Source organism: Euprymna scolopes, chromosome 14, assembly GCF_053919585.1.
Source record: "Euprymna scolopes isolate OS-2025 chromosome 14, ASM5391958v1, whole genome shotgun sequence".
Classification (NCBI taxonomy): Eukaryota; Metazoa; Mollusca; class Cephalopoda; order Sepiida; family Sepiolidae; genus Euprymna; species Euprymna scolopes.
In genome coordinates, this window is record NC_136495.1 from 61,769,756 (window position 1) to 61,792,905 (window position 23,150).

The following is a 23,150-nucleotide window of genomic DNA, read 5'->3' on the forward strand; positions in this document are numbered from 1 at the left end:
GCAAAGCTCTTTGTTTTTTTTTATAAACAAATAAATGTAAAAGTGTCAGTCAATGTTTATATAAAGACACTGTAGATATTTATAAGTGCCAATTCCATAGCTAGGTGGTTGTAGGTTTGATTCATGGCTTGGGATGGGTGCTAGTCTAGCTGCATCGAAGAACTGTGATACAGCGAAAGAATCTGTCTATGGATGAATTATATACATATATATGCTGGAAATTACAATGAAAATTATTTAAGATTCACTCTGAAAAGAAAAATTTAATATTTTTTTTGTTGACTGTAAACTTTTTTTTCTTTTGTAGCTAATTTATTTGTCAATAGTTTTACGTGGACCTGGAATTATTTTTGAAGAACGTAAGTAACAGTTTTTTGTTTTTTTTTGCTCTTAGTTTATGACTTGAAAAATGTTTCATGTTAATCTGACTACAATATAGTGGTGAGCTTTAGTCTCTTTGTAGTAGTGGAAGCAGATTATTACTCCAACACACTTGTTTTGTTTTTAGATTTGCATCTTTCATTAAATGTTTGCATTGCATAGATCCCTTTATGGCAGTGACGTGCAGAGAACATTTTTAGGACAGGAGCTCAAGTAAAAAAAAAAAAAACGGTAAAAATATAGTAATGGTGGGGCACAGCCCTATAATATATTCCTCTGAAAAGGGCACTTTTAAAAGAAGTGTAAAAAGGCCAGGTGCTTGGCCACCCCTAGCAATCACCTTTGCACGTCCTACATGTCTATGGGGACAATGGTTGCTGGCCAATTTTTCCTTTATGGCTAAGGATTAAGGCTGTAGTCTTGGCTAGTAGCTGGAACAATAGAAATGATAAATTAATCTATAACTTTATATCATATACCTGTTTCGATCTTGTTGTGGATCGGTAAAAGTCCGGAAACAAAATATATTGGAAAAGAAAGTTTGGCCAAGATCAAAGTGTAGCATCTGTTTCGGCAGATGCTGCAAGCTATGACTAGCAAAGACCAGATGTGGGGGCAACCCCACATGCCTGACCATTAACCAGCTCCCATTTCCCACCTCTCGGGAGCTGGTCCCCTTTTTCCCTTCCCCCTCCTTTCACTCCTCACATTAAAAATCGGCCTTGTGCCTAATTTGCTCGGTGGGGGAGCAAATAAATACCATCTGTTCTTCAGATGCACTTGGCCTTCGGGACAAGATCAAAGTGTAGTATCTGTTCCGGCAGATACTGCAAGCTATGACTAGCTATGACTAGCAAAGACCAGATGTGGGGGCAACCCCACATGCCTGACCTTTAACCAGCTCCCATTTCCCACCTCTCGGGAGCTGGTCCCCTTTTTTCCCTTCCCCCTCCCTTCACTCCTCACATTAAAAATCGGCCTTGTGCCTAATTTGCTCGGTGGGGGAGCAAATAAATACCATCTGTTCTTCAGATGCTGCAAGCTATGACTAGCTATGACTAGCAAAGACCAGATGTGGGGGCAACCCCACATGCCTGACCATTAACCAGCTCTCATTTCCCACCTCTCGGGAGCTGGTCCCCTTTTTCCCTTCCCCCTTCCTTCACTCCTCACATTAAAAATCGGCCTTGTGCCTAATTTGCTCGGTGGGGGAGCAAATAAATACCATCTGTTCTTCAGATGCTGCAAGCTATGACTAGCAAGGACCAGATGTGGGGGCAACCCCACATGCCTGACCTTTAACCAGCTCCCATTTCCCACCTCTCGGGAGCTGGTCCCCTTTTCCCCTTCCCCCTCCCTTCACTCCTCACATTAAAAATCGGCCTTGTGCCTAATTTGCTCGGTGGGGGAGCAAATAAATACCATCTGTTCTTCAGATGCTGCGCTTCCATTTCTTGTTCTTTTTCGGTGGAGGAGCAGTCCTTCACGACCGAGACAATTTTTTATTTTTGTACCTTTTCTCTACGTTAGAAAAACGACCCTGGTGTTTAACTCTGTTCCGTGGGGAGGCATTGTAAATAAGTACAACAAATAAAGTGGTTATGCATGAGTATGTCTGCTAGGTGCGCATAACTTATGCAGAATGCCAAGAGGAATATTCTCCCTGCCTTTATAATAAGAGTTCATTGTTATCCGTATAGTGGACAGCACAACGGATCCATTTCCTTAATTAAGAATTGTTTCTATTTTTAGACATGAGGGGTCCATATTCATTCATGATCTTTACTGTGACATCATTTTACTTTAATTTCGGAACCCTAACTTTACAAATCTCTTTATTTGATATTTTGTATACACATTAATATAAGCAACTACATTTTTGCTTGCTAATTTTAATTTATAAAAAATGAATTTATGTATATATTTTACCGTCATTGGATGCTTTTTCTTTCACGTGAAATCACCTTTTTCTTCACCATGCTCCCTCTGCTTCACTTTTTGTTATTAATTAAGATCTTTGACTTACTTGCAGTTTTATCAAATACTTTTGTATGCAAAATCCGATCCCGCATTTTACTAATTCCTACCCTCTGAGGAGAAGGAAAGTATTTCTTCAAAACTCTGCGGATTAAGGACTATCCACTTATTAAGTGTTTCCTTTTCAGATTAAATATGTTTTTAACTCTTTTTCAAGGTGTTTTTAACATGTTTTATTAGCTATTTGTTCTTTTATATATATATATATATATATATATATATATATATATATATATATATATCTCAAGAAGTAAAAATTAAGTTTACACGCCTAGAACTTCTGTAAACTTAAAGCGAATATTAATATTTATATAGTAATACCAACCAAATAAAAAAGCTCAATACAACCAAGATAGAAAATAGAGCTCGTCATAGAAGAACACAATTTAAGACTGTAAATTATACCTTACATGAATTTATTCTTCAACGAAATACTCAAATAAGAGGTATTAAATATATATTTTAATAAATAAATATATATCTTATTTGAGTATCCTGTCGAACAATAAATTCATGTAAAATTAATTTACAGTTTTAAATTTGTGTTCTTATATATATATATATTGTTAACCTGCTATAATTTTTCAAACATTTATGAATTAAATTCCAGATTATTTGTTTTAAAAAAATAACAAAACTAGATATTCAGTTTTTAATTAAAAGCATTACACAGAGATTAAAAAATGACACCAGGTTTATGTCCATGTTTTTTAAAAAATAAATAAAATAAATACCTGCATTAACACATTCATCTAAACTAATAAAATTAAGTGTTTTCTTTTCTTGAGAAAATCCAATTTTTTTTTTTATAACGATTTTGGATGATTAAAAACACTGAAAACATTTATTTCTGACCTGTTTTCTATTCATTCCCCTCTCTCTCTCTCTCTCTCTCTCTCTCTCTCTCTCTAGCTCATCATTTCTTTGTCTTGTTTTATTGACATTCTCTTTGTCTTTACTTATTAACTAACCTTGTTACCTCAACTGTTCTGCATACAGAAACAATAAAAAAAATGCAAATTTTGTCGAACGTTTAAATTTCAATTAATTTTTGATTTCTGCTCTTTTCAATTTTAGTTTCAGGTTTTCCTGAAGTTGTTTCGATTGTTATTGTTGGGGTTATCTGCTCTTTGTATACGGCGCTTGTAAGTGGACAAAAACCTTATTTTGATTTATTATTTTTATTAGTTCGTTGGCAGATACAATTCAAATCGGATTGTAATGAGAAGGCGTTAATGCAAAAATAAAATTTAGTGTTAATATCATTTGTGTTTCTTGATACGACAGTGCTGCATGCGAAAATTCAGGATTTCATGATATTTTGTCTTTTTGAACCATAATTCAAATCACTTTCGAATTTTAAATAGCTGCAATAGTCAGCCATTTTAACCCATTAACATAACAACAATGATTGTTTTAAAATTGAAAATGATTTTGAAGTCTTTAACATATTGATGAAAAAATAGTATCTGGTTTGAATTGTAGTTCAAAAGCAAAAGTCAATTATTATGGTTTATTTGTGCTCCTCACCCAAAATAAATAAAGAACAAAACAATCAAAAACAAGAATTTTCACATTTCCCTCTGTCATCTCAATGAATGATTTCTTTTTCATTACTTTTATTTTGACTAAAAAAAAAAATGAATTATAATGTTTACGAAATAGTAATGTGGGGTATATGGTTAAGAAAAAAAAAAAAAGAAACTTACCGAGCGTATCTACATCGCTCTTTGGGAAAGAAGAAGGAAAGGATGGCCAGCGTATTTGTATACGCGAAGGGCATCTTGGGAAGGCAGCGCATGATGGGAGAAACTTTTTTTTTTTTTTTTCTAGATAGGAGGATATAAAAGCTGGGAAAAATTCCCTGGGGGGGGGGTGCAGAGAGAAAAGAGTCATGAACATCTTCTCTTGAAAAGAATTTCGTATTGCTGACGTTCAGATTGTGCTGTGTGACATTGGTGGCGAGAGGCCAGATGTGGTCGATTGGAAAAGAAGAGGGCAGAAACGTGCTGTTGTCGAGAGAGTGACACACTCCTTCCCGAACCCCAGAATAAAATAAAAAATAATTGATTTCAAGAAAAAAATTAGGATGAGGTGTGGCATATTTGTGATAACTATCGAATAAGCTTTGTCGAATCAACACCCCTTTTTTCTGAACAGAGTAGAACGTACCTTCCAACCGATGTTTTCAGACTAGAGTTATCTGCTCCTTGTAAACACCAGGTGGGGCTTTATAATGATGGCCACAAACAAAATTGTGAACTTAATTTTCATGATTTGTTTGTTTTGTTGTATAGCATATCGACCCTTTTCAAATTATTTCATGCTGAATCCATTAATTTTGAAAAGAATATTTATGTTTTAAGCTGTTTATGTTTTCAAATATTTATTCATGGTGTTTGGTTTGGGTGTTTTGTTTTACGGCGTATCAACCCTTTTTGGTTCTATCATTTTAACAGAACTTGTTATGCTTCAAGTTCTTTATATCTTTAAATATTTATTCATGGTACTTAGTTTGGTTGTTTTGTAGAGAAAAATTGTTTTGTTTTTGACTTTGCAGAACATGATTGAGTTTTGCAAAGGGAATAGAAAAAAATAATTACATCAATGTTTGATGCATTTAACTCAGGAAACTAATATCATCAAGCAACCTGACAAACATCATTTACAGACTTTCTAATATACATTCTCAATGGATACAATTTCATAATGAGTTCATGAGCAATAAATGTCTTTTTGAATTCTATGTTATCTTAGAGTTGTTGTTTTGTTTTCTATATGGCGTGCTTGTATGCTGAACGCTTAAATATATATAGGATACCTGGCATTGTCTAAGCATTTGACTAAATTCCTAAAGTTTGTCTCCTATGATTTTCGCAACAAATACTTTAGTATAAAAATGCTGTAATGTGAACATGCACTTACATAGCCATAATCAACTCCTTCATTGTTCCGAGCCAAACCAAAAAAGGTCCAATTTATAAACAACTAGCCTGGGTGCCCGGCGTTGCCCGGGTGTTTGGAGGTATGTGTTGAGCAAAAAAAAAAAAAAAAGTTGTAATAGGCAGACAGGCTCGAACTTGTGCCGCGAAGGCAAAAAAGAAAGTGAAAGAAAATCTGACATCTTAGCCGATGTCTCCATGACGTGAGCAGAAGTCAAAAGTGTTGAAATTAACCAAAGTCAATCTAATGGTGACAATGACTTGCTTAAATGTCAGCGGAAAAAATCGACACCTCCTTGTACAAAAACGGGCGAATTTAGGGTGAAGGAATTAATGTTTTGGGGCAATTTTTTTATATTTGTCGTTCGAAGGGTCGAGCTTTAAAAGCGATACTGATCTTCTGGAAATCCGTCGCCTCTGTCGAAAGTTTTTGAGATACATACATACATATATTTAAACAGAAAGGTGAGATTTATATTATAGATGAATTATGCTTATTTAGGTTCAATGGCAAACTTGCAAAAATGAGATGCTTTCCTTTCTATCCAATTGAAAAATACAAGTCCAACAGGACACAACAAACCCTCTATTCTCCAGGAACACCAAAAATCAACTACTGTCTCGCAGCTCTCTGGAATATTAGCTACTCCTTAAACGTTCAACTTCCTCCTCTTTCTTTCAGTGAGTGAGGAGGCACTATAAGCACTTCTCATATTTTCCTTGAATTTCTTCACCACCCTTGGCTAATTCGTAACCTTTGTTAGTTGTTACTACTCATTTATCCTAAGCTTAGCTGCTCTAGACATTCCCTGAATACTGGAGCCAATCTAAGTAAATTGTTTTTCCAACAAAGACGATCCAAGTGCGACTTTGTCATTAAATGAGGCACTTATTTTTAAAAATAAAGAGGACATCTCTTGGGTGGTCTGACTCTATTCCAAGATATTTTCAGTTCTCTGCACTCCACTTCTCTTTTATATATATATATATAATATTAATTCATCTATCACTGCAATATTCACATGCTCACATGCATTAGTAAAATATGCTGCACTGCACATGTTTACAGTGATCATAACCGTTGGAGATTTACAGAATACTCCCTGAGTCATAGTAGTTGGGTTCAGTTTGTTCATATTTAAAATTCAAATCGATAAACTTACACACTAATGGGTGCATAAGCAATCAGTACAGAGGAAGTTGCGCATGCCAATCTAAAGATTGACCTTTTTTAATTGTTATTCTCTTTGAACTCTTTTCTAGTAAGCTTAAGCATTACCATAAAGTCGTGTAAATGTCATGAACTCAATTATTTGTTATCTGATCGACTGGCATGAAATAAAATCAAAACAAAAGCAACGAACGTTTTGGGCTAACAAATTGCTTTGAGAGTTGAAGGGAGGGGGATATTTAAAAATGAAAGATTATAATACAAGAGTCTAGCATTGTTTCGGAAAAGACATTAATAGAACATAAACTCGAAATATATCATCCATTCTCCCTCTCTCTCTCTCTCTCTCTCTCTCTCTCTCTCTCTCTATATATATATATATATATATATATATATATATATATATATATATATATAATTTAAAGGAGATTAGAACAATAGTCTAAAGAGCTGAGTGTATTTCAATGTAACAGTGAAATTACTAGTTTAATTAAAATACAGGAAAGAGAAAGTGCTCGTTGTAATTTAGATATATAATAAGCTCGATAGATAAATATCCTAGAGCTAATTCAATATTAAGTAATGTGATTGATAATTTAAAATTTAAAAATTAAATTATAATTAAATTTAATTATAATTGGATTTTTAAATTTTAAATTATCAATCACATTACTTAATATATATATATATATATATATATATATATATATATATATATATATATATATAGTCATCCACATACAGTACTGTTTCGCTGTTTCACAGCTCATCAGTGCGGTTAGACAGGCAACTACCTCAAGCCAGGATTGAAACTCGACCGTCTGTACGACATGGGGAATGAAGTCACAAAACTATATATTGGTCAATATAGATTAGTCCATTTATTCAATAAGGGAATACAAGCAATTAGTTGAAGGATAGAAGGGACTCTTTATGCCAAGGCATTTCGAAGCCTAATGCTTCTCATCAGAAGAGTAGACAAGATGCATCTCCACCATGTTACCTAGCATCTTCTCTACTTTTCTGATGAGAAGCATTAGGCTTCGAAATGCCTTGGCATAAAGAGTCTCTTCTATCCCCCAACTAATTGTTCCCTTATTGAATAAATGAACCAATCTATATTTACCAATATATAGTTTTTGTGACTTCATTTCCCATTCCTATTGTTCTCCTATATAAGCTCCAATGATACTTGTTGAGCTGTATATTGTCCAGATAAGTCTCCTCTTATAAAATTGAGCTCACTCTTTTCCTCTAACGCACTACACTATCTATCTATCTATCTATCTATCTCTCTCTCTCTCTCTCTCTCTCTCTATATATATATATATATATATATATATATATATATATATATATGGCAGGGATGCATATAAATCAGACAATTCTATACACAAAGCATATAAGCATATCTTACAGTTAAAAGAAGAAAAACAACCAAAAAAATTCAGGTAGCTATATCTTATTGTAAATTTATTTTAACTATGTAGGCAAAAGGGAATTTTCACATGAAGGTTGTCGCTCAACTGAAGAACAGAAAAAACTTCTGCTACACTCTCCCATGCAAGATTAACTACAGAAATTACTGTATTCTTTACAGACTTAGACTGATCATATCACATACACACACATATGTATGTATTCCTGTTGAAATATGTATTTTCATTATATTTCACCTAATATATTTTCAATGTATTTGCTAAATAGCAAAATTATATCAATCCAGAACAAATCTTTGCTAATGACTTTCCTCTGAGGAGATGAGCCTACATCAAAAATTCATGGATTAAGGAAAGTACTTGTTCAAACAATAAATTTTTGCTTGGAAAATTATATTTTCTGAAAGAAATTTAAATGTAAAACCTACAATTTTTAATTTGCTCTTTTTAGTATATTGAGCAATTTATTTGGTTGGGATTGTCTTATATAAAAATATTTCCTCCCAAAAATATTTTGCAAAACTTGAATCCACAAGATTGATTAATCTGTGATATAATTCATCTCGTTAATCGGATATATATATATATATATATATATATATATATATATATATATATATATATTTGAGCACTCTTTAATAAACACACGGGTTTCAGTGGATCTATACAACTATATATATATATATATATATATATATATATATATATATATATATATATATATATATATATATATAATTCTTCCTATCTTGGGTTGAGCATATTGGGAAGTGATATACAAACTGTCATTAGCGTATTAAGCAACGCTCTTTGTGTAAACAAATCGAGCGGAGGCATTTGGACGATGTCAAAACATCGTTAATTTATTACCCACACAGCATCAGCCCTATAGCATAATGGTGAGAAGCGTTGACTGTCATTTGGGCGGTCGGGTTTCAATCCTGGCTTGAGGCAGTAGCCGCACTGATGAGCTGTGAAACAGCGAAACAGTACTGTATGTGGATGACTATATATATATATATATATATATATATATATAGCAAATATTTTTATACCTCAAGGCACTAGTGTATCGTGCTTAAGAAATCATCAGTGTATGAAGTGATAACTACTGTTGGTCAAAAGATTCGAATCCTATCACAAAGTCACCCCTGACTTCAAAGCTAGCATTCTACCTCAAGGCCACCGGTAATTGACACAAGAATTGATGGAAATTAAGTTCTTATAAATAGATTTATGTGTGTACTAAGGCAGCACGTATTAGCATGTTATTTAGGTGATCATGAACATTTTCTGCCATCAAATTCTATGCGTAATTAATTAATTTATTGATTAAACGATTTTAGGTTACTTTTTCTTATGTACGATTAGCTTTACACCTTTAGACGTTAGACTTGTGTCTGATATCTTTGTGGGCAATATTTCAGATTATTGTGATGTAGTTTTACTTTGTTGTCGGCCTCGTGAATCTTCTAGGATTACAAACCTATGGTGTTTTGTACTTACTGAATAAATACAGATTTTCTTCAATGTCCTCAATGTTGCTTACGTTTTCCATCTTAATCCTTTAATTCTTTGCCGAGTTTGTAAACAAAAGATCAAATGGTTTGATTTCTGAATTTCAAGCAAGATAAGCAAGTGCTGCTTCATTGTGTAACTAGAGGAGATATTCCAAAATTGAGAAACACAATGTGTCATATATATATATATATATATATATATATATATATATATATATATATATATATATATATATATATATATACGCGGTTAATGGTAGCCGAATGGATACGGTCTTTGTTAATCGAGCCAGATGATTCATGTTGCCGAGTTCGAATCGTTTGAATGGTGTTAATCGTGACACCCTGCACTGAAGATTCCCGAAAGGATGAAACACTTGTGTCCGTAGGTATTCAATTATTATAGTAAAAATATAATTATGACAGACCCTTTAAGAAACTCGTTTCTTATCGGTGAGCACTTTCAGTTGAATTAAAGTCGGTCAATTTAGCTCTTATGCATAGATCATCGTATAACGATTAGATCATTGTCTGACTGACGTAAAGAACATTTAAAATTAAAATGTTTAAATTCAACGTTATTTCACGCGGTTAATGGTAGCCGAATGGATACGGTCTTTGCTAATCAAGGCAGATGGTTTGTGTTGCCGAGTTTGAATCGTTCGACTGGTGTTAATCGTGACACCCTGCACTAAAGATTCCTGAAAGAATGGAACACTAGTGTCTGTAGGTATTTAATTATTATAGTAACAAAATAATTATATATATATATATATATATATATATATATATATATATATAAAGCTGTGTGTGTCTGGTCACGAATAGGTTCCTATATGGTTGGCTATTTTAAAAACTGATTGCATATAATGATAGAAGATGTATCGAGACACAGGAATGGGTATGTTTGATCTGGCAGAACGGTGATTCATTAAAATTGTGGGGTCTGTTTACAAGTGTTTTTGATATAGATGTACATAATAATACTTTGATAAGTATTTTTTAACTTAAATAGGGATGGTATAATAAAATTGTGGGGCCTGCGTTCGCGCCTGGCCTCCATAGAATGGAAATAGGCACAAACTTTAATAAAGACTTTTCATATCTATCTGCGTAAGTATACTTTAATAATTATGTTTCAGTTTGAAGAAATATGGTATAATAAAATTATGGGGTGTTCGTTCGCGCCTGACCATAGAATGGAAATATATCACAAAGTTTAACAAGGTTTTTTAATATAGATCCACAGAATATTGTGATAAGTGTTTCAGTGTGAACGGGTATGGTATAATAAATTATGGGGTTTATCTATTTTATTTTTACTTTCATCATATTTCGCTTTGGTTTTGATACCCCCGAATTCGAAGCTATCTCTTTACAGCCCTTCCTTTTCATAACCTATCATACTTTCATAAATCAGAGTCCATTTTCTGTAGGCTGTTTTTGAACCCAGTCAACGACGGGTACTTTTGCTAGTATATATATATATTTATATATACCCAAAATCTCTGGCTTTGATGGAGGGGAGACAAAAGTTGCTGCTATGGTTCCAAATGATCTGAAATAACAGCAAGGGGAGACTTGATTCCAAATATTTTTCATATTTTATATCTCTCCTCTTTTGGAAATGGGTATGATTATGAATATCTCCAGTATCAAATAATCCTTATACACTGTGAAATTTACTTCATGTGTGAAAACCAAAAAAGGGAGATGTAACATATGAGAAATATTTGGAATCAAGTTTCCTCTTGCTGTTATTTCAGATCATTTGAAACCATAGCAGAAAGTTTAGTCTCCCCCTCCATTTGCGGCAAATATCAGATATTTTGTAATTCATATGCAAAATTAGGAAAACAAATGACTATGATTGAAACATTTTATTGCTGTAAAAAAATAGGCTGTGGATGATGGATGATCCTCTTAATGTGCAACCTTAAGGACAAATGACACATAGCCCACTACACAATTTAGGTCATTAACTTTTCAATAAGCATTCATTTGTTAAATTCTGATCAATAGTCGCTGAGATTTGGAACTCAGAAAATTGCCATTTTCCTCCGACATGGAATTTAAACTTGTCAAATTTAAATTGGACATACGTTGAATAAATTTGAAAGAGAAATTTTTACTTTATTTTTTTTTTCATCAAGTTTGATCTATATTTCATTTCTCATATTTAATTAATTTACATTAAATTTGTTTTTGTTTTATTCCAGGGAGGAATGAAATCTAACGTCTACATTGAAGCTTTTCAGTCAATAACAATGTTCTTTGGACTCTTAGTAGTTGTGATCACCACTTACTCAGTCAGCAGTGAGGATATTTTTGAAAGAGCAAGAGTAAACCTCAATCAGACTTTATTGTAAGTAGTAAACAAATAAAAAACTATTTCTATGTTTTCTTTCTCACATTTGTCCCATCCAGTGCAAATGATGACTTTAAAAATCTCTCCGATTCTTTCTCTTCTGACCATGAGCACGTGATGAAATAGGGGAAAAGTTGGTTGGTTAATTTTAATGCATCCAAAACCAATCTTCTATCTTTTCATCACCAATGCTCTGATCCCCACCTAACCCGAGCTGAAATGAATGGTTCTCATCTTGAGGAGGCTTTCACGAGCTTTTGGGACTGACCTTCACTACTAATATGAAGTGGAACACTTACAGCAAATCTGTTGCCGAGGTCACCAGAAAAATAGTTGGCTCATTCTACCGCTCCAGAAGGTATCTCGCTCCTGATGCAGTTCTCTATCTATATAAGAGACAAACTACTTAAGATGAAGTGCTGCTGCCACATCTTGGGAAGAGTTGCTCAGAGTACCCTTTTCTGCTTGGACAGCATACAAAATCGACTTTGAAATCTGGTGGGCAATGTCTTTTTTCTCCTCCCTGCTATCTCCTTCTCTCAGAAAGAGACAGTGCAAATCTATCTCTGCTCTGTCGTTATTTTCATGGCAGCTCCTCTACTGAGCTTTACTCTATGGTTGCCCCTTGTAAAACATTCACAGCAAACACTCGGCTAGCTACAACCATTATCAGCAATTTTCCTTACTTTCTATCTGTGCCCAAAACTAAATTAAAATTCCATGAGCAAATCTATTTTCCCAGAACTGCTCATTTGTGGAACACTATACCACAAACATGCTTCCCAGTTGACTATAACACAGATGTTTTCAAGTCCAACATAAACAAATTCTTGTTAAACTATAATTAATTTCTACCCAATTTCCACTGTCACTAATCATTATAGTGTTGTCACATCTGATGCTCATTGAATCTTATCCTTGAGTAGCCTTCAGGCCTTGATAAGTGGTATAGTATATACAAAAACAATAGGTTAATATTAAATTTGATTCTAAAAACTGCTAATCACAACTATTTAAAAGCAACTTATAACTATTATTTTGAATGTTTAAAATAGAATTTAACAAAAAAAACATTACTATCTTTGTTTGAGAGGCCACTTAAATTTCAAACATGGTCTAGTCTTGTTTCGAAGCTTACTGATGCATTATGGTCTGTTTTCATGAGGAGACAAGTAAAACGAACTCTGTATTAAGTAATTAGAGTTAACTTCCATTTTTTTCAGGTGGTGTTATTTTGAAAACTATTCTTGTTGAATAAAATAATTTCTCAAACGCATTATATCAAGCTAAACTTTTTTAGTTATAGTTAGCTAACATACTTCCTAACTTCCGGCGTGGCCGCTACTGGAAGCGGTGACAAGACAAATCAGTTCCATCACTTTTATTGTTTTTCAGTATTTCTATTGTGAAGGAATTTATTGAAATAAAATAAAAGAAAATGGCATTAAAAATATCCAATAAAGATTAACGAAATTATAAAACATAAAAATATCACAATTAGTCTTTATTTACATTTTAATAACAAAATTAAAAAATAAAAGTTTTTATTTTATTTAAAATTTTATAAGAAATGTTTATGAAATTATAAAAAAATAAAATTTATTTTAAAAATAAGTTTTTAATTTGAATTTATATAATAAATATATGTTTATTAAAGTATAAAAATAAATTATTGAAATCAAAATAATAAAATTTCAAACATCATAAAAAACATATTCAGTACATAGTACATAATATTCTCAAAACACTTTTAAAAGATTTTTAAAAGTGTTTTTAATAATTCTTTTAAAAATTAAAACTAATTTCAATGATTCTCAATTGAAATAGGACCCAAAATCTTCTTAATGATTATTAAATAAAAGAAAGAATGAGCGCAAAAACGTAATAAAAAAAGACTACATGCATGGGGAAGTATAGGTTTGAGAAAAAAAGCAAAGGAACTGATTTGCCTTGTCACCACTTCTGGTAGCAGCCACGCTAGAAGTTATGTTAGCTGACTATTTTTTTCTTGTTAAGAACATGTACCAACGTTGCACTCTATTGTAGGACAAACGATACTGAAATCAACAAATAGACAGAGTTTACTTTATTATGAAGAATAAAAATCAATTTCATTTCTTTAAACAATGATGAACGATATTTTGGGTTGAGAGAAGATGGATTAGCACTCAGATGCGGAGAAAGTATGTTTGAATTGCAAAGACATTTAGTTTTGTTAGCTTGCTGATACATTAGAGCATGTAGTGGAATTGGCAATAACCAAAATGGGGGGAAATAAAGAGCTTACCTCGGATACGTCTGTTGTTGTGTTGTGGGCTAAGTGAAAAAGAGTTCCAAGATGGTGTCCATGGGTTTTTATTGGCATTGACCCCATGCAATTCTTGCAGAATCGCGTGTGCTCTCGCATGATTATGCAAATATATAATTACCGGCTGCTATAAAGGCAGGATGCTGGGAAGCAGTCAGGCAGTATCCTGCAGATTGTGTGTAGGTGATTCTGGCAGTTGGATTGTTCTTTGTAATGAACCACGAATCTGCGAGAAGTGAGTTTTCTTCTGCCTTTTTTTCTGTCTCCTTCTTCTTCTTTCTCTACGGTCATTACAACCAAGAAATCCCTCTCTTCTAGAGATGGGCAGTGCAGGGCGAAACTGACTATTTCCTATCTTTGTTCCTGATTTTTGCCTACTACATTTTGCTACAGAGCATAATTGCAAGAGTTAGGATTGGATGGAGTAAGTTTAAGGAACTTCTGTGATTACAGACCAGAGCACTATCACTGTCAGAGAAATATTTATTAGGTATGTATACATAGTGCGATATATGAAAGTGAAACTTTACTAATGAGGATTGGGGACATGGAGAGAAATGAAATGAGAATTATACAATGGATGTGTGATGGGATTCTTAAAAGCAGACTGTAATGCCTCACTCGAGAAGGTGGTTCATGACTCTTGTCTATCTGAATTCTTGGCTCGTGTCGCCTAGACTTCTCTGAGGTTGTTACATGAAATCTAGTATGCTGAAAGCGAATATCGAAGTGGCAGGCAGGAAGAAAGACAAACAATTGTAGTCTATCTACAGAAGCTTAATTTTCACAAAATTATGTACAAAAATGTTTTTACAATTCTCATTCAATTCGTAGTAAGTTTTTCCAAAGTCTCAAATCTCTTCACAGACAGCGACAGATGGATGGATGAGGTAGGTGGAGGGGTAGGTGGAGGGGGGCCTCTCCAGGGAACGGCGGGTTTATACGACCTGTTCTCCCCGAATTCAACAAGAAATCTGCTTCAACTCCCAACTCTAACTGATCTGAAAAACTCCACTCTGGCTAATTTTCGCACGACAGGTTTGTGGATGGGGTGGAAATTCTCCCCAGCCAATAAGATTTTGCCACGAAATCTCCACGAAATCCTAAGCCCCAGGTCCCTGGGTGGGCACCATTCCCATACCTGAAATCTGAATTACTCATTCTCACGATTTTCAAGATCAGATGTCAATTCTGACATCCGACCCTGGGTTCATTTAAGGCCAGACAATGTTATAAGTGAAATTTCCTGTCAGCAACTTTTAGCTGTAAAAATATATTTCTCTGGTTTAAAACAATATCTATTTTGACATGAAATAAAATATATATATTTATCTTCTCTATCTTAAATCCTTGGGTCATCTGGCGTCACCCGGGAATACAAAGTTACCTCAGCTTGTTCTAACGCTCCTCAATGGGGGATTACGTTACAGACTTAGATCTGATGACTTCAGACGAAGATTATGTCTATAGTATAGGGACATATGTGTAGAAAAGGAGATCCTAATGGTATAGTCACATTGAAAGAATGGATGAGAGTTCTTGGATTAGTAGATATAGAACAGTTGAGTTATTAGTTCATGTGTGGAAGGTCAAGGAAAATATGGAAGTGATAAGAATGGAAACAGGGATAAATAAAGGGCAGGTATGAGTTCATTTGGAAATCAATTTCTAGAAGTTATTCAACAATGTAAAATGGATGATGCATCAAGGACAATGATAATTGGCATCCTCATCTGAAAAAAAGAAAAAGAACAAATTTTGGCTTTCAAAGTTGTTACAGGTTTACCCACATATCTTGATGATTTTTGCGAGATTAAAACTCAGACATGAATAAATTGTTACAATTATAAATATTGGATGTTTCTTGTATTCTTTATCACAAGAATGGAGAAAATAACAAAATGTTTGGAATAAAAATCGAGAAAAATAGCTAGATCTCTGTAAAAGTTAATAAAAAAAATGTTACCATCATAAAATCTCCATTTTTTTTGTTTGTTTTTTGTTTTGTTTTTTCCTAAAGATGTTTGTTAAATATATATCTACATAAACTTTCTTCCATTTTTGTGTTCGGGGATCATTTTATTACAGATTATCGACTTTTTTCTTTTTATTTTGCTTTCTATTTTTCTGTTCTCCAGTCTCCAAACTGAAAACTCCTCGCAATATTCCATCCAATCTGTACTGATTGGGGCAACAGTTTTGTACACGGCCATTTATGCTGTCAACCAATCACAAGTGCAGAGGTATGCATCATGTGCATCAGAAAAGAAAGCGAAGATGTAAGTTCACAGAATTTTCTTTCCTTTTTTAGTTGTCGTCTGATTTCGTTCTCAAAAGAAAAGTGTGAAAGTGCAGCCAAATTTAGAAATGGGTGCATGATTTAACCCACTGGATGCCATGTTCATATCCAGTCGCAGATCTTTTTGGCATGAATGCTTTTAAGAAAGATAGCAATCCACAGCCTCTCTCCCTAGATGTCAACATGTGGTGCATAGATACAATTTACGGTACTCATGCACTTATTGATCCGTACTGAAATAATAACGTTATTATTTAAAAAGCTATTCTTAACATGGGGAGGGGAGGGTGTTTTGTACCTATTTTGTACTTTAACCTTACAATTGAATAAAAAACATATCATAAAACTTTATCAAACTTGGAAATACGATTTAAAAAATAGCGCGGATCAGTAAGTGCATTAGCACCCATTTTACAATTAGCAAACTTGCAATGGAAAAATATTTGGCTAAGAAAGACCCCCACACAAGAGATTAGTTACTTTTGAAAAAATAATGACTTCTTAAAAGCAAATTTTTATTTTGGCTACTTGAAATTCCACAGAAATTATGGACATCCTGGTTAGACAGATTTTGTGACCATAGATTCACAGCTGATAAATCTTGTGGTGTGATCCAATTGATATATATATATATATATATATATATATATATATATATATATATATGTATTGTATATATATATGTATATGTATATATTGTATATATATTATATATATATGTATATATATGTATATATATATGTATATATATATGTATATATATATATGTATATATATGTATATATATGTATATATATATATGTATATATATATATATATATATATATATATATATATATATATATATGCCTGTTTTGTTGAACAGCAAGGATAATTCCTATTTGTTTCTCTTCTGATTGCAGGCCAATGTTCAAACATTTTGTTTGAGTGTAGAGAAATTCACCATAGCCGTGAATGTTTTCGACTTTGATGAGTCATCTTCAGTTCCAGTTGACACCTCAAAATGAATTAAAAAATATATTAATAAAAGAACCGCCATTTTAGCCATCTCATATTGTAACCTATGCTTTCCAATCATAGAAGCCCTACTCATTGGCATAAATAAACCGACCATCAATTAGGCTCAATATGCTTTTAAACGATTTTAATTGACTTTTTCAATAAATTCATTAAATGCAATTTATTTCATTCCTCACTTGCCTGAAGATGACTCATGGAAGTCAAAAATGTTTGCGGCTATGGAAAATTTTTTTTTACATTCGAACAGAATGTTTGAACATTATCCCGCCAAATGGAAAAGATGGATCACAAGAGAAACAAACAGGAATTATGCATAAGAGAAAAAATGTTACCAAAATATACCAATATATATATATATATATATATAGTAAGTTATAAAAATATATATGGCAATTAAGCTACACAGAATATTCCGCATTTCATCCGCGCTAGGATTCGATATATATATTCAGAGAAAGACAGGGGGAGGGGGATTTTGCTTTCTGTTGTTCTTTAGAAACAGATGAATCTTTGGTTCTAATTTGATAAGCTTGTCATTTTATGTTGAGTTGGAAAGGACTGTTCTGATTGCAGGTTTGTCCTTTGTCAAAAAATCAAGTGCTTTTTAACTTCACAAAATAAAGTATTGTTGCTTGTTTTAAAACTTCACATTGTAATTTTATTAGGAAGAAAAACACCTTTGTTTCACTGCTGACGAAGACCACATGATTGATACCACAATCAGTGTCGAAATCAAACACTGATTTTAAATGAAGATAACGAGTGGACGATCATGACAACAGCTAATTATGTACAATTAATCTCAATAAATTTTAATAAATGACAAAATATTTTGTGCTTTGGCATTAAATTACATAATTTGAGTTAATGTAGCATAAAAAAAGACAAGCAAAGTTAAATAATACTTTCCAATATGTATTGTGTTTATATTTTGAGATGTCAAATGTAAAAGCAACAAAGTCTGAGCTGAATTGAACAAATTGAAAGTCTGGAAGTCAACTCTTCTTACGGATATGAAACGTCAACTTCATTGTCACATAATTTCTGGAAGTAGCACTTTTACCAAATAACTAGAAAAGAAACTTGATGATAAATACAAGAATTCTAAGAGCTGCTCTCAACATCTTTGTTTTCCTCTACCAAAGAACAATTCATGAACACTGTTTTGGTTCTTAACCTTCATCAGAGAAATAAGAGCCATAAGAACTTTCAGAAGGAGAGTAATAATGTTCTTTTGTAGATACCAAAAATTCCAGGTTCAACGTTGCTTAATTTCAGTGATCTCACGAGAACTCCTGTCAGTGTGATTATGTCATATTTGGTACTGTCTAAATACATATGCTTATTAAAAAAAAAATTGAATTTTAATAGTCATTTATATTATAATATTCTTCTAATCTTTGATTCCTATTTTTTGTTTCTCAACACAGGAGCCTCTGGCTGAATTCTCCTGGTCTCATAGTTGTCATCATTCTTTGTTGTCTCTTTGGATTGCAACTTTTGGCTTTCAACATCAAAGATAAAGATATGGACAAAGTAAGCTGTTTTGTTTTCTTGCTAAAATACTTGTGTTATATAACTTCTTAATGGGAAAGAATATGGAAGACACTGTTCTCTTGTTCTCTCAGATAACTGGAACATCTTCATACGCAAAGAAGAAAACAAAGAATTTCATCTTAGTTAAATAAGTAAAGTATTTTCTGCGGCTGCATTTTCCTTAACTGAGTTATTTCTGACAGGATCAACCTCAGCCTATCAAGATCATTATATTAGTGCAGGTATCTTTATTAAAACTTGAATGGCTTAAAATTCACAGGCAATATGAACTGGAACAAATACATTGAGGACATTGTGAAAACTGCAAAGAAGGTGGGTTCCCTCTATCGTGCTAGAAGACCACTCCCACCTGAGAGTATCCTGTACCTCTACAAAGCCACCATTCGCCTATGCATGGAGTATTGTTGCCACATCTGGGCTATTTCATCTACCACCAGTTTCTTCCTCTTGGATAGAGTCCAAAAAATATATCTCCAAACTAATAGGTTCCTCTTTGTCAACTAAGCTTCAATCCCTGTCCCATCACTGCAATGTTGCATCCCTGTGCATGTTGTACAAGTATTTTAATGAAATGTGCTCTAATGAACTCATTGCACTTGTGCCCCCTCGACCTACATATCCCCGCCAAACCTGCTTAGCAACAAAATCACATCCCTTCACTGTTGAGGTCTTTAAATGCTAGAAAGATTTCTACTCTAATAGTTTTTTTCCCATGGACAGCTAGACTTTGGAATTCCCTTCCTGCTACCTATTTCCCTGACTATACTGATATGCAGAAGTTTAAATGTAATGTAAATCAATCTGGCTAATCTTTCCCAGGTATGGTCCCAAATAGTAGCCACTTACATCCAGCAATATGGATTTAGGCAAGCCCGTTCCACGGCAGACATCCTAACTGTGATCTCTGAGCATATATACCATTCACTTGACAAAGCAGGGGAGGGTAGAGCGGTAGCTCTAGATATATCTAAGGCTTTTGACAGGGTATGGCATGAAGGTCTTCTCAGGAAAATCAGATCATATGGTATCACTGGAAAAATCTTTAACATAATTAAATCCTTCTTAGATATGAGAAAAATCCAGGTTGTCACCGATGGTCGTACATCCAAACAATATGATATAAATGCGGGAGTGCCCCAGGGATCTATCCTTGGACCTCTTTTATTCCTAATATTCATAAATGACCTCCCTGACAAAATTGTCTCTGAGATGGGTATATATGATGATGACACCACTCTCTATAACCGACATGACAGGAAAACAAATGAACACGTATCTAGAGAAATGGCAAAAACACTAGATGACCTCCGATCTGTAGTGGAATGGGGACAAAAATGAATGGTCACATACAATGCTGCTAAGGCTAAACATGTTTCCTTCAATAACTACAAGAAACCTTCTTTACCACCAATAGCAATAGCCAAAGAATCTTTATCTGAAAGTACATCTTTTAAACTCCTCGGCCTAATGTTCACAGGAAACATGAGTTGGAAAAATTACATTGAGTACATTGCCAGAAACGCTGCGAAAAAAGTAGGTTCTCTCTACCATGCTAGAAAGCTACTAACACCCGAAAGTATCCTGTATCTCTATAAGGCCACCATTCGCCCATGTATGGAGTATTGTTGTCATATTTGGGCTGGTGCATCTGCTACTAGTCTCTCACTCCTAGACAGGGTTCAAAAAAGAGTCACCAACCTAAACTGTGATCTAAGCTTCAGCCTCTGTCCCATCGACGAAATGTAGCATCCCTCTACTTGTTCTACAAGTATTTCAATGGTGAATGCAAGCACTTGTGCCCCTTCGACGTAAGTATCCTCAACAAACTCGACAAGCAGTAAAATCCCACCCCTTCACAGTAGAGATCCCTAGATGTAAGAAAGCCTTCTACTCCAGTAGTTTCTTCTCCAGAACCGCTGAACTTTGGAATTCCCTTCCAAGTTCCTGCTTTCCCAACCGTACTGACATGCAGAAGTTCAAGTGTAACGTGAACCGACATCTTGCTGCCCAACTCCCCACATAATACCCCTGTAGCTTATGTCCGTGATAGTAGCACCCTACAGCAAAGTGGCAATGTGCCTTGTCTGGGTGAAATTGCAATAAAAAAAATTTTAAATAAATAAATAAAAGTGGCAATATGCTTTATCAGAGGTGAATGTGAGTAAAATAAAGGAAAAGATAATCTCACTTCAAATTCCGTTATGCCACATAATTAAACAAACTAAGCAGAAAACTAATATATATATATATATATATATATATATATATATATATATATATATATATATATATATATATATATATATATATGGAATAACTGCTGATCCTGGGGTGAAACTCTGTCAATCATCTTTTATATATAAAGTAAACCGAGCCAAAGTGTTGATATATCAGTAGTTAATAGATGCAGTAGTTGAGAAATGATTAACCTTTCTGTTTCATTATTAAGACCAGGTGCACATCGGTCTTAAGGTTCCTACTTAAGAAATATATTTCAGATCAATTTTGAATAAAACATTTAATCCGGATCTACATTCCATTTTTTATAGTGATATAAATAGGAAGTAGGAGGAATTATTTCCCTACAGAATTGTGTATTTTTTCTGCTATTATTTCTCAATAGATGCAACATTACGGGTCCATAACTCAAGAGTTAAAAAATGAGACCATTGAACTGGTTGCAGCATATTATCAGAGTTGATCAAACTCGAGCAAAACTATACTTGCATCTGATTTGTATGTTCTTAGACGACCTGGAAACTGATCAACTTGAATCAGTCCAAATAAAAAATAAATATATCATTAGAAATAAATATTCTGACATTTTGAGCGTTTCTTTTTAGTCACCTAAACAACTATTTTTCATGTGAAATCATTGTTTACTTTGAAAAGAAAACATTTATTTTATTAAAACTGGGTACTTCGTTAAGTTTTCTTTTATTTTATATTCATGTTTCTTTATGTTAGCCAAACAAATTATTTTAGATCTATGCAGTATGATAAAAAAAAATCCCTCTGTTGAACTCATTTAATTAGGTTACAATTAATTGATGCGTTTTTACTACCAATTTTTTATGCCATAATGGGTTCGAATCTCACAGTTAATATAAATTAATATATGCAATAATCAACATTTCTGTTTCACTATTGGATAGTGTTCTTAAAAATGTATTTTGAATCAATTCTGGATGAAACATATTTAATCCTGATGTACATTCCATTTTTTCATAGTGATATAAATAAAAAGTAGGAGGAATTATTCGCTTACAGAAATACATATTTCCACTGCTATTATTTATCAAATGAAACATTTTTAAATTAAATGTTATCCTTGTATCTGCAGTAAATATGTATTTCAAGTAGAAATTTAAAAAATAATTTTAAAATGGTAAAAAACATTGCATATTATTTTTGTTAAATAATGATACAAAAAAATTACATTATCAAACCAGTTTCAAGTTCTATATTTATGGTGTAATATTTAGCTATCCCATTTTGAGAGTAGATGGACTCTTTCAAACAAATAATTGTGAATAATTACAAATAAGTGTTGTATGAGTCATTGGTGGTAGCCATAGTAGTCACAGTATCGGATGCAGAATTTCGTAACATTATATTTCTGTACTTCTGTAAATATACCACCATGCTGTCTTTATTATCAGCTCTTCAAGGTCACAGCACTGATAAAGAAGATTCAAAACCTATATCCAACAATATTGGATACAAAGTATTCTACTCAGTTGGACTAACATTTTTTGTTTTTCTTTTTTTTGACATATGTCACACAACTTTGATGACAAGGAATTTGGATTTATTCAGACACGAAAACAACCCGACCAATGTTGCATGTGATACTGGCTGCTAAAACCTGTTCATGTCTACAATTGGAATATTGGATTTTCGAAAAAAGACTTTGGTGGTATACTTTAGATATTTGTTAGCAACAGATCAGGAAGTTGAAATCAAAATGAATTTTACCAAGTATAATGTGTCTATTCTATGCAAAAAATAAATATACATCGCAAAAAGGGTTGAAGAGAAATTGTTTTCTGAGTTGGACAAAAAAATCTTCAAATTAGTGTTTGAAAATGCAGATCGTTCAACCACA

At 33.3% G+C, this 23,150-nt stretch overlaps 1 protein-coding gene across 1 annotated transcript in view; it reads left to right on the forward strand.

Moving 5' to 3' along the window:
* Nucleotides 1–23,150, forward strand: part of LOC145293047 (sodium-dependent multivitamin transporter-like) — a 67,914-nt gene that overhangs the window by 23,633 nt on the left and 21,131 nt on the right. The window contains exons 3-7 of the mRNA XM_080139358.1: nt 308–359; nt 3,496–3,563; nt 11,710–11,855; nt 16,305–16,445; nt 18,916–19,021. Of these exons, the coding sequence (XP_079995484.1) occupies nt 308–359; nt 3,496–3,563; nt 11,710–11,855; nt 16,305–16,445; nt 18,916–19,021 (513 nt within the window). The remainder of the gene's footprint in view (nt 1–307; nt 360–3,495; nt 3,564–11,709; nt 11,856–16,304; nt 16,446–18,915; nt 19,022–23,150) is intronic.